This window comes from Nematolebias whitei, chromosome 12 (assembly GCF_014905685.2).
Source record: "Nematolebias whitei isolate Nwh7 chromosome 12, NemWhi1, whole genome shotgun sequence".
Classification (NCBI taxonomy): Eukaryota; Metazoa; Chordata; class Actinopteri; order Cyprinodontiformes; family Rivulidae; genus Nematolebias; species Nematolebias whitei.
In genome coordinates, this window is record NC_056509.1 from 9377884 (window position 1) to 9390771 (window position 12888).

The 12888-nt window shown below is 42.0% G+C and overlaps 1 protein-coding gene across 1 annotated transcript in view; it reads left to right on the forward strand.

The window, feature by feature from the left end:
- Positions 1-12888, forward strand: part of stmn4 (stathmin-like 4) — a 48773-nt gene that overhangs the window by 10827 nt on the left and 25058 nt on the right. The window contains exon 2 of the mRNA XM_037685711.1: positions 4849-4911. Within this exon, the coding sequence (XP_037541639.1) occupies positions 4899-4911 (13 nt within the window). The 5' untranslated portion in view covers positions 4849-4898. The remainder of the gene's footprint in view (positions 1-4848; positions 4912-12888) is intronic.

Below are 12888 nucleotides of genomic sequence, written 5' to 3' on the forward strand. Positions count from 1 at the left end.
TAATGGATGGATTGACGATGGAGGGATGGATGATGGATGGATGATGGGTAGATGATGGATGGATGATGGATAATGGATTATGGATGATGGATGGATGATGGATGAATAATGGATGGATGATAGATAGATAGATGATGGATGGATGATGGATAGATGATGGATGGATGGAAGGATGGATTATTAGACAATAATCCAGACTATGTTTACACTAGTCTGATTGTGACAGTGGTCTCTGATATTAGCAGACTTTGTGTTTCTGAGAGAATTTGTTTGTTCAGGTCCAAGAAACTGAGAGGAGAGACACAATGATCAGACATGTCCAATGTTTAAACCCAAAATGAGGTAAAAATTAAAATTAAATTAAAAGTTAATCCAGTTCAACATGCTCACCACAGATAATTGAAATTAAACAAAATTTTTATGAATACAGAGCCAAAACTCAGTTTGGCAGTAGTTGAGAGTCATTTCCAAAGCCTAGTGTGAGCACTAAGAGACCATGTGAGATTTTACTTCTTGTTACTAGAACTGCCTTCTTCCACCTACCCACCTATCACAAAAATTAGAAACAGCTTCTCTAAAAATGATGCAGAAAAACTGGTTGATGCATTTGTCACGTCTAGACTGGACTATTGCAATGGTTTATTATCTGGGTGTACAAAAAGTAGCAACTTTGTCTTTTAACAAAATTTCTTTGGATATTTAATGGTAATGTGTTATTTTGAGCCCTATACATAACTGATAAAATACTGAAATCTACCAAATCATGGAACTTCAATAAGTTCAGTTGATAAAATAATGTGCTTGATGGGTGACTGTAATGCTTTCTGGTGATAATTCTTACAGCTCTTTTCTGTAAAATAAAAACAGGTTTTGTAAATGTTTTACCCGCTTTCCCCCAAACATCAATGCAATAGATTAAATGTGGAACAATGATTGTGTTATACAATATGTACAGAGCTTTATCATTTAATAATTCCCTGACTTTGTATAGTACTGCAATAGATTTAGATATTTTTGTTCTTACAGAATTTATGTGATTTTTCCATGTTAGCTGTTCATCAATGATTACACCCCAAAATTTCATCTCATTAACTCTACAAATCTCAACACCCTCAATTTTAAATGGATCATCAACAGTTCTCTTTTTGTTACTAAATATCATGTATTTAGTTTTATCTAAATTTAATGATAATTTATTAAGTTTAAACCAAGTTTGTATTTGATCAAATTCTGTCTTCATCAATTCCAACATCCGTTTTACATCTTTACCCAAACAAAAAAATGTGGTGTCATCTGCAAAAAGGACACATTTGAGGAGTCCTGATACATTCACCAAGTCATTCACATATAAAATAAATAACTTTGGTCCAAGTACAGAGCCTTGAGGAACTCCACAAGTGATATTGCACAAGTCAGATCTTACACCATTTATTTGTACAAACTGTTTCCTATCTTTTAAATAGCTAGATACCCAGTGTAATGCTGGTCCTCTTATACCATATTTATTTAATTTTTCAAGGAGAATAGTGTGGTCAATAGTATTGAATGCTTTTTTTAAATCAGCAAAAATACTAACACAATACTGTTTTTGATCGACAGCAGTAGTTATTTGTTCTATTATTTCCATGAGAGCCATTGATGTAGAATTTTTTTGCTTTAAACCCATACTGACTGCTACTTAAAATGTTTTGTTTAGTAATAAATTTATCTAATCTGGTCACAAACAGTTTTTCTAGAATTTTTGAGAACTGTGGTAATAAGGATATTGGTCTATAATTATTGAACATACATTTATCACCATTTTTAAAGAGAGGAACTACCTTAGCTACTTTCATATTGTCTGGAAATATTCCTTTTGAAAATGATAAATTAAAAATATATGTAAACGGCTCGATAACATAACTCATTATGTCCTTTACAAACATCATATCCATGTGCACCCAGTCTTTTGATCTCTTATCTGTAAGATTCTTTATTACATTCATTATTTCTTCTTTGTCAGTTCCATTAAGAAAAATACTATTGTCACAACCTATAACTGAATGGTTCACATTATTGTCTACTTTTGGTATTTTAGCAGCAAGGCTTGATCCAACGTTAACAAAATAATGATTAAATCCATTTACAATTTCATTTTCATCATGGATTTCATCGTCATCCTTCAAAAAATATTGTGAAATACCTGTTTTTGCTTTGTGACTTTTCAGAACACTATTTATTACTCACCATGTAGCTTTCATATCACCACTACTTTTATTTAATAAATCACTATAATATTCCTTCTTGTGTTTCCTTATAATCGCTACTAATTTATTTTTATACTTCTTATATTTCTCTTCAGCCTCTTGTGTTCTCAATTTCAAGAAACATGTATACAAATAATTCTTTTTTTTTTTTAACAAGCATTTCTTAACCCTTTCATCATCCATGGTTGGTCAACAACATTTCTCTTTGTATAATTATTTTGCACACAATTCTTTTCATACAGAGCTCCCAAAATATTCATAAACTCATCATATGATCTGTTCACATCATCAACATACACGTCTTTCCAGCTTTGTTTATGTAAATCATCTTTTAATTTGTCCATTGCTTTTTTTGATGTTTATTGTTTTTTTTCTTAATTGTAATTTCTTTTGTAATGCTTTGATCATTTTTATAAATTGTGAAAACTGGTAAGTGATCACTCAAATCACTCATTAAAATACCTCCCATCACATCCCCATTTGTTACATTTGTGAAAATATTATCGATTATTGTAGCACTATGAGTTGTAATTCTTGTTGGTTTTGATATTAACGGATAAAGATTTAAACTATACAATGAATTTGTAAATGTACTGATGTTGTTTGAATCTGTTTTATTTCCCAGGTCAATATTAAAGTCTCCACACAAAAAAATGCTTTTAATAAAACTCTTGTCCAATAGTTGTATGATTTTATCAGTGAATATTTCTATATTTGATCCTGGAGATCGATATACACAACTTATCAATATGTTTTTATCATTCTTGTTTATTATTTCTGTTGTTATTATTTCCATATATTACTATATATTTTATGGTCTGGAGACAGAGACATGGACAAAAAGACAGAAGAAAGATGTTGAGGTTCTCCTTAGGAGTGACAAGGATGGATAAGATTAGGAATGGTATCATCAGAGGTACAGCACAGGTTCAATAACTGGGAGATAAAGTTAGAGAAGCCAGACTGAGATTATTTGGGCATGTACAGAGGAGGGACAGTGGTTTGGACATGTCCAGAGGACGGACAGTTGTTTGGACATGTCCAGAGAAGGGACAGTGGGTATATTGGTAGAAGGATGTTAGAAATGCAGCTGCCAGGAAAAAGACAAAGAGGAGATATTTGGATGCAGTTAGAGAGGAAGGACATGGAGGTAGTTGGAGTGAGGACAAAGGATGCAGAGGACAAAGTGAGATGGAGGAGGATGCCTCACTGTGGAGACCCCTGAAGAGGGAAAAGTAGAAAGAAGTAGAAGTAGAATAAATAAAAATAAATGAATGAATATGAATAAAAATATTCATTTGGACCCCCTCCCCCACCACCACAACCACACACACACACACACACATTTACCATGAAATATTAGTTCACCCCGTGCTTTTTCTATTTCTTTGTGAACAAATCCATTCCACTCGCTCAATAGGAAAGTACTCAAGCAGTAAAAAATCCACTCCAGGTTTTCCTGGTTACCTACAACATCTCTCCACACGCAGTGTTTCCCCAAGGTCACTTGGCTTGGCAGGATGCTCATCTCTGAGGATTTTTTGTGAACGAGACGGGTGAAGGCAGGGGAGACACCTCTGTGTTGCACACTAACTTAGTGCTAGTGCTGGCAGTTGTTGACCAGGAGGGGATAGGATGTGTGAGAAGCAGAGCATGCTCTATTCAAACAAGAAGAACTGTTGGTCAGGCTACTTCTTGTTGCTCTCTAAAATAGTTAATGAATCAAGTGTTTAATTATGTAGGTAAACGTAGTTGTTTAACAACTAATTAAAATACATCAGAGTGCAAGAAATGTCATCTACTTTATTCAAAACTTTATGGGGGGAGGACCCCCAGACTCCCCCCACCACCAGTGTGTCCTTCCCACATTACAAAAATGCTTCAGACCTCAATGATCTCAGGCATCAAATGTGACAGGTGAGTCCTTCAAGTAATGCTAGACTCAGACTGTGTAAGAAACTCTGTTTTATGGTTTTACCTTTATCTTGTCTCACTTCATGGCTTTTCTGTTGCACGTTAATGTCTGCACAACATGCACTTGAATGAGCAGTTGTCTATGAACAGTGGATGAATTTCTGGCTAACAGGAGGGTTTTGTTTGTAAATGGTAAATGGACTGCACTTATACAGCTCCTTTCTATCTTATCAAGATACTCAAAGATCTTTACAACACAATATGTGTCCTCATTTACCCATTCATACAGTGCTCTACTAGATCTCTACAAAGAATATTCAGTGCTTCATCACATTCATACACCGATGGGACACACATCAGAGGCAATGAGGGGTTCAGTGTCTTGCCCAGGGACGTTTCAGCATGTGACTGCTTGTGGAATTGAACCCCCAACTCTTGCATTTGAGGATGACTGCTCTAACCACTCAGCCACAGCTGCCCTGTTTGTAGTTTATACTTTCTGCTTTTTATCTAACGACAGAATGATGGTCTGAATTGTGGCAGAAGGCAAAATGTAAGAGCTCAAGAACAATGCAGAACCTTTGTGTGTAAGAGCTCTGCAGTTTGTCTCGCCCTGCTTCTCTCATTCATTGTGACCTCTGAAGCTGCTGGTTAATGCCTGTCCTGTGTCTGCATGTGACTCTGACAGAGAAAGAAGGATCTTCAGCATCCCTGGAGACTTACAGACGCAGTGAGAAGATGACTCTGGCAGGTAAATGCAGTCAAAGCAGATACACTCACCTTACACATTTACTGCGCATGCTGCACTAATGATATCCTGATGCATGCTCAATGATCCAGGTAGAAAAATCTAAAAAAAACTTAAGTAAGGTCCTCTGGATAGGTCCAAAAAAATTTGTAAAATCAGAGGAGCTGCACAAAGGCCCTATTTACATGGACACGATGGGGGGAAACTTAGGTTTTTCGTATGTTAATTAGAGGAAAAGATTTGCATTGACACGGTCGCATTTTGGGTTTACATGCATCCGGAGGATTCCCCCCCGCCCTCCCGAATCCGCTGTAGTTACCATGCCAGGTCATTAGATGGCGCTGTGAATTTTGTACCTTCACCTAATGCGCATGGGTGCTGCCTCGGCACGCTGTTTTCCTCTGGGCTAACCAGCTAACAACAACGTAACGTAACAACAAGTTAAAGCTGGATTCTGGCTGGATTTTGGATGAGTCCACAGATTTGACGCCAAACGGGACCGCTTCATCTAACAGCTCCACACCGGTCGCTAAGTGGACCAGAACCGAGTTGACGATGTCGGACTTTACTCCGTGATAATCAGTAGCTGTTTTACTGCAGGTAAATCAACGTTCTTAATAACGTTAGTTTGTGTTTACTTCGGTTACAAAACAACCAACTGAGTTTTTATTTTTCCTGAAAGAAGAAGAAGCTGTCCTCCCACCAGGCGGACTGGTTCTGAACGAGGCTCGGCCCAGATGAACTGCAGGAGGACGTCGACGACAGATGTTGGATGAACTATTTATTTTAAATTCCCCTCATTTCTTTTAATCAATCCATTCAAGTTCAGTTAACGTATTTTAACAGTGTGTTCAGTTTCATTATCAGTGTTTGTGTGACATACAGTTTGTGGTGTTGAATAAATAAATAAAAATTAGACCTGATGTTTTCATTTTCAACTTTAGTGTTCACGCTATATGTTTAGCATCATTTTAAATTTGACTAAATTTTTACATAATGTCCAGATAGCTTCATTTAGCTCAGAACTTCATTATCTCTCACACTAACATAAATACTGTTTATTATTATTAAACTGTTGTTATTTAGCACATTTATGTTATAGTGCAGCGCGACGTGTGCACGTGCCTCGTTTTATAAACAGCGACATTAGAACTGGATCTGACTGTGTCTCTTCCAACACAGATGTCGGTCACAGCACCTAGAATCTGACGTAGATTAACTACGAGATTAACAATATATTCCATCAGTCGTAGTTCTGAAAGCAATGTGTCCGCCGCCATGTTGATAGAAATATAGCATCTGTCCGCACGTGCGTGTGCGCATGTGGTTTAACACAAAGTCTCAGCGGGAGATGTTTACATTATCAGCGGGGGATCAGCGAAAAACCTCCACTCTGGAAGGTGGGTTTAGAAACCTCCGGATTCAATGGGGGGGGGGGGGGGGGGGGGGGGGTGGGGGGGGGGGGGGGCACTGGTGTCGTGTAAATGATCAGCAGAACCGCAGAGAGAAACCTGCGGATGCACTCAAAATACGCGCCGTGTAAATGGCCCCTAAGCTTGCATAAATAACACTTTCTCATAGTGGATCAACCAGTTTGTTGGTGACATCCAGAACTAGCTGTTCACATGACAGAGGACCATCAGACTAACAATGGCTCGTTAGTACCCTGATGGCCACTTGCTATTCACAGGGAGCTGCACTAATGAGACCAACTGGAACATCCATGTCACAATAATTGCTACTACAGTATAAGGATTGATGAACTACATGGTTTCTGCAGGAATCAGCCAATCAAACTGAATGCTTTTTAATGCCATCAGCAGTGCAATGCATACTCTTCTAAAGTTGTTTTAAATACCCTTTTAATGCCCATTTTAGTGCCATTGACAATTAATGCATGAACTATCACACAACCTTTTGGTTTGTGGCATGGAGCACCACCATGTGCACCGTGTGTGTACTGTAATTCTCAGACTACAGAACACGCGTGTCTCTAATCTGCATATATTAAATATAAGATAAATCATAATTTTGTACATAAATAAGACCCTCTGGTTATTCAGCCACAGGTATTTGTTCATTATCAGTATGCGTGCCCATTTCACAGACGTTGCTTTCAACACATGCTCAGTCCGCATGATCATCACAAGTCTTCATGAAGCTTTGCGGTCTGACTCATGGTTAAAACCATTAAACCTACAAAAAGAACACAATAACTATCTAAGCATAATCACTGGACAGAACAGTGCCAAACACCTTCGTAACTGAAATTATTTTAAAATTATTTACCGGTAAATATTACCCAGAAGTCTTATTGAGGTCACGTGACGGGAAGTCAACTAGTACTGGTAAAATGAGGTAAATATTCATTAAATTTTACCATTGATTTTTTATTGACAAACACTTTTGTTACAAATTGCTGTTTTTAAATGTACTTTCTAAATAAATTTGATGTGATCTCCTCAGCAGAGTGTATATGAAGAGGAGGAGGAACAGCCCCTCCCTCCCAACAAAGTCCATGCTCAATAATCCAGGTATACAATCCAAAATTTTTCAGTCAGGTAATCTGGACAGTTTCTTACCACCAGGCTCAGAAACAGTTTCTTCCCTGCAGCTGTCAGACTGCTGAACTCGAGCTGCACTGTACACCTTCATCTTTTTTTTATTTTTTTTTTACTTTTTTTATTTCACATTCGCATTCAACACCATGATCCCCCAAACCCTGATGGACAAACTATTCACACTAGGACTAAGCCCCTCCATTTGCAACTGGGTACTAGACTTTTTAACAAACAGACCACAGTTAGTGAGGATCCACAACTTCTCCTCCACCATAACCCTCAACACTGGCTCTCCTCAGGGACGTGTGTTGAGCCCCCTCCTGTTTACTCTGCTCACGTATGATTGTGCAGCTACCCATCCAGGCTGTCACATTGTAAAGTTTGCAGATGATACAGCAGTGGTGGGATGCATCACAAACAATGATGAGTCCAGCTACAGGCAAGAGGTGGAACACCTGGAGAGCTGGTGCAAAGAGAACAACCTTCACATCAATGTGAAGAAGACAAAGGAGATGATTGTGGACTTCAGAAAGAACAAAAACACCTACACCCCCCTGATCATAAGAGGATCTGCAGTAGAAGTGGTCTCCAGCTACAAGTACATGGGTGTGCACATGAATGACAACCTCAGCTGGAGCAACAACACTGCCAGCCTGATCAAGAAAGCTCATCAGAGACTCTACTTCCTCGGACGTCTGAGGCGAGGTGGTCTGGAAAGCTCAGTCCTCACCTCCTTCTACAGGTGTGCAGTGGAGAGCATCCTGTGCTCCAGCATCAACGTGTGGCATGGAGGCTGCACAGCTGCGGAAAGAAAAGCTTTGCAGAGAGTGGTGAAGGCTGCACAGAAGGTGTTGGAGTCAGTCTCCCCACCATCACAGACATCTACACCTCCAGATGCAGGAAGAGAACTGCATCATGAAGGACCCCACTCACCCAGCACACACACTTTTTGCCCCGCTCCCCTCAGGAAGGAGGTTGAGGAGCATTAAGTGTAGAACCACTAGACTGAGGAACAACTTCTACCCTGAGGCTGTTAGACTCATGAATCTCTAACCAGAATAATCACTATGAAAAAAAATCACATCATGTTGCTGCTGATCTGTTTCATGTTGCTGCAGATCTGTTTCAATGTTGATGTGTTCATGCGTGCTCATCTGCTCACACAGACTCATGTTCATGTTTGTGCTGATGTTCGACGTAATGTTTTTATGTTGTGAGTGCTTAGTGATCGACTTTGTCATTGTCTCATCTGATCTGTGGCCACATGTCTTGGACACTCGGGTGAAGAGAGGGGCAGAGCTGTCCACTGATCACTACCTGGTGGTGAGTTGGCTCCGATGGTGGGGGAGGATGCCGGTCAGACCTGGCAGACCCAAACGTATTGTGAGGGTTTGCTGGTAACGTCTGACAGAGTCTCCTGTGAGACGGAGCTTTAACTCCCACCTCCAGGAGAACTTTGAACATGTTCCAGGGGAGGTGGGGGACATTGAATCCGAGTGGGCCATGTTCCATGCCTCTATTGGCGAGGCGGCTTACCGGAGCTGTGGCCACAAGGTTGTCGGTGCCTGTCGCGGTGGCAACCCTTGAACCCGATGGTGGACACCATCGGTGAGGGATGCTGTCAGGCTGAAGAAGGAGTCCTATCGGGCCTTCGTGGCCTGTGGAACTCCAGAAGCAGCTGATGGGTACTGGCAGTCCAAGCGACATGCAGCTCAGGTTGTCACTGAGGCAAAAACTCGGGCATGGGAGGAGTTCGGAGAAGCCACGGAGAATGACTTCCGCATGGCTTCGAGGCAATTCTGGTCCAACATCCGGCGTCTCGGGGGGGGGGGGGGGGGGGTGTACACCACCAACACTGTTTATAGTGGGGGTGGTGTGCTGCTGACCTCAACTAGGGAGGTCGTGGGTCGGTGGGCAGAATACTTTGAAGACCTCCTCAATTCCACCGGCACGTCTTCCACTGAGGAAGCGGAGCCTGGGGACTCTGGATCGGGCCCTCCAATCTCTGGTGCTGAGGTCACCGAGGTGGTTAAAAAGCTCCTCGGTGGCAAGGCCCCAGGGGTGGATGAGATTCGCCCGGAGTTCCTTAAGGCTCAAGATGTTGTAGGTTGTTGGCTTACGCGACTCTGCAATATCGCATGGGCATCGGGGGAAGTTCCCCTGGATTGGCAGACCGGGGTGGTGGTTCCCCTATTCAAAAAGGGGGACCGTAAAGTGTGTTCCTAATACAGGGGGATCACGCTCTTAAGCCTCCCTGATAAGGTCTATTCGGGGGTTCTGGAGAGGAGGGTCCATCGGATAGTCGAACCTCGGATTCAGGAGGAGCAGTGCAGTTTTCATCCTGGTCGTGGAACACTGGACTCTCAGCAGGGTCCTGGAAGGTGCGTGGGAGTTTGCCCAACTGGTCTACATGTGCTTTGTGGACTTGGAGAAAGCGTTCGACTGTGTCCCTCGGGGAAACTTGTGGAAAGTACTCTGGGAGTATGGGTTGCCGGGCCCTTTGATAAGAGCCGTTAGGTCCCTGTATGACCGATGTCAGAGCCTGGTTCGCATTGCCGGCAGTAAGTCGGGCTTGTTCTTGGTGAGAGTTAGACTCCGCCAAGGTTGCCCTTTGTCACCGATTCTGTTCATAACTTTTATGGACAGAATTTCTAGGCACAGCCAAGGTGTTGCGGGGATCCGTTTTGGTGGCCTTAGGATTGCGTCTCTGCTTTTTGCAGATGATGTGGTCTTATTGGCTTCTTCAGATCGTGATCTACAGCTTCCGCTGGAGTGGTTCGCAGCCGAGTGCAACACGGCTGGGATGAGGATCAGTTCCTCCAAATCTGAGGCCATGGTCTTGAGCCAGAAAAGGGTAGAGTGCTCTCTCCGGGTCAGGGAGGAGGTCCTGCCCCAAGTGGGGGAGTTCAAGTATCTTGGGGTCTTGTTCATGAATGAGGGAAAAATGGAACGTGAGATCGATAGGCGGATAGGTGCAGTGTCTGCAGTGAAGCGGGCGCTGTACAGGTCTGTTGTGGTGAAGAGAGAGCTAAGTCAAAAGGTGAAGCTCTCAATTTACCAATAGATCTACGTTCCCACCCTCATCTATGGTCAAGAGCTTCAGGTTGTGACCAAAAGAATGAGATCTCGGATACAAGCGGTCGAAATGAGTTTTCTCCGCAAGGTGTCTGGGCTCTCCCTTAGAGATAGGGTGAGAAGCTCGATCATCCGGGACTCAGAGTAGAGCCACTGCTTCTCCACGTCGAGAGGAGCCAGTTGAGGTGGCTCGGGCATCTGTTTAGGATACCTCCTGGACGCCTCCATGGTAAGATGTTCCGGACACGTCCCACCGGGAGGAAACCCAGAAGAAGACCCAGGACACGCTGGAGGGACTATGTTTCTCAGCTGGCCTGGGAACGCCTCGGGATTCCCCCGGAGGAGCTGGACCAAGTGGCTGGGGAGAGAGAAGTCATATCTTAGATGTTATCATTGTTTTTCTTTTACATTTTATTGTTGGATGTAACTGGGACCTTGCGTACATAATTTCGCTCCACCGCATGTACCACATAAGGTGGGAATGACAATAAAGAAACTCTGACTCTGATTATATTTGTACTCTTTTGTATTTCTTTATTTGTTAATTGTTAGGCTTCTTGAACTGGGACCTGAGTCTGAATTTCGTACCACAAACATGCAAATGTGAACTGGTATGACAATAAAAATCCTTGAATCCTTGAAGTGGGCGTAGCCAACAATGCTTGCAGATGACAAAAGCAGATGAGAAAGGGAGCTGAAATCATGACATTATGTGCTCTTGTCGAGCGTTTTGAGTTTAGAAACATTGTTTAGAATATTGCAAGAGTATGGGAAGGGTTTAAAACTCCTTTAAAAAAACAATATACACGCACATATATATATACATACATATATATATATATATATATATATATATATACATATATATATATATAAAAAAAAAAATATATATATATATATATATAAGGCCCTGTCATCTCTGCCACCTCTGCACTTAAGACGAGTTCCTGGAACTGTGAGGAGCAACTGGTCCGCTGACTTCAGGGAACGTGGTGGGACATACGGTTGTAGCAGATCAGAGAGATGGGGGCGGGGGAACTGTTCAGTGATTTGTAGACATACATGAGTATTTTGAACTGGATTCGAAAGTGAACCGGTAACCAGTGCTGTGAGGCCAAAACTGGTGTAATGTGCTCTCTTTTGCCTGTACGGGTTAAAAATCGGGCTGCTGCATTCTGGACATGTTGTAGTCGTGCAATGGAGGTTTGACTGATACCAAAAAGGAGTGAATTGCAATAATCAAGCCTAGATGTAATGAATGCATGTATTACTGTCTCCAGGTTGTTTTTGGACAATATGGGCTTCAGTTTAGACAGCCGCCTCAGTTGGAAGAAACATGATTTAACAATCATGTTTACATGATTGTTAAGTTTCAGGGAAGGGTCCATTATCACTTCCAGATTGGTGACTCTTTGTTTTTCTGACAGGGTTAGAGCGGAAAGGTCGATGCAGTGGTTTGTGATCGTGTCGTTGGGAGGGAACAACATGACTTCAGACTTCTTTTCATTGAAACTTAAGAAGTTTAAAGCCATCCAGTCCCTGATGTCAGCCAGGCAGTCGAGCAGAGGTTGAATAGAGCATGTGCCATTGTGTCTTAGGGGAAAGTAAATTTGACAGTCATCGGTGTAGAAGTGGAAGGGCATGTTGTGTTTCTGGAAAATAGCACCAAGCGGCAGCAGGTATAAAGACAATAGGAGGGGACCCAGGATGGACTCCTGCGGAACCCCCCATTGAAGCTCTGCCGCTGCAGGCTGTGAGGTCCAACAGGACAATCATCACAGAATCACCGGTATCTGTGGATATGAATATTTCATTAAAAACCTTCAGTAGGGCAGTTTCAGTGCTATGGAGAGGTTTAAAGCCAGATTGGAATAGCTCTAAGATGGCGTGACCCTCCAGGAAGCACTTCAACTGGGACTTGACTATTTTCTCCAGTAGTTTTGAAACAAATGGGAGTTTGGAGACAGGCCGGAAGTTGGATACGAATGAGGTATCAAGGTTTGGCTTTTTCAGGAGAGGCTGGACAGCAGCATGTTTAAAGGATATTGGCACCACGCCAGTGGATAAACTACTGTTTACTATAGTAAGAATGGACGGACCTAGAGTAGGAAAACCCTCCTTTAGTAGTCGAGGGGGGACCACATCAAATGGGGAATCAGAAGATTTCAAGCTGCGTATGACCTGCTCTAGAGAAGATAGAGTGATGGGTTCAAAATGGTTAAATAGAGCTACAGACTGAGGTGGGATGGATTGGTCATGAGTTGGAGGGGAAATGAGAGCCCGAGTGGTCACAATTTTTTCCAAAAAGAAATGTAAGAAGATGTCGCACAGCTCAGTCGAGGCT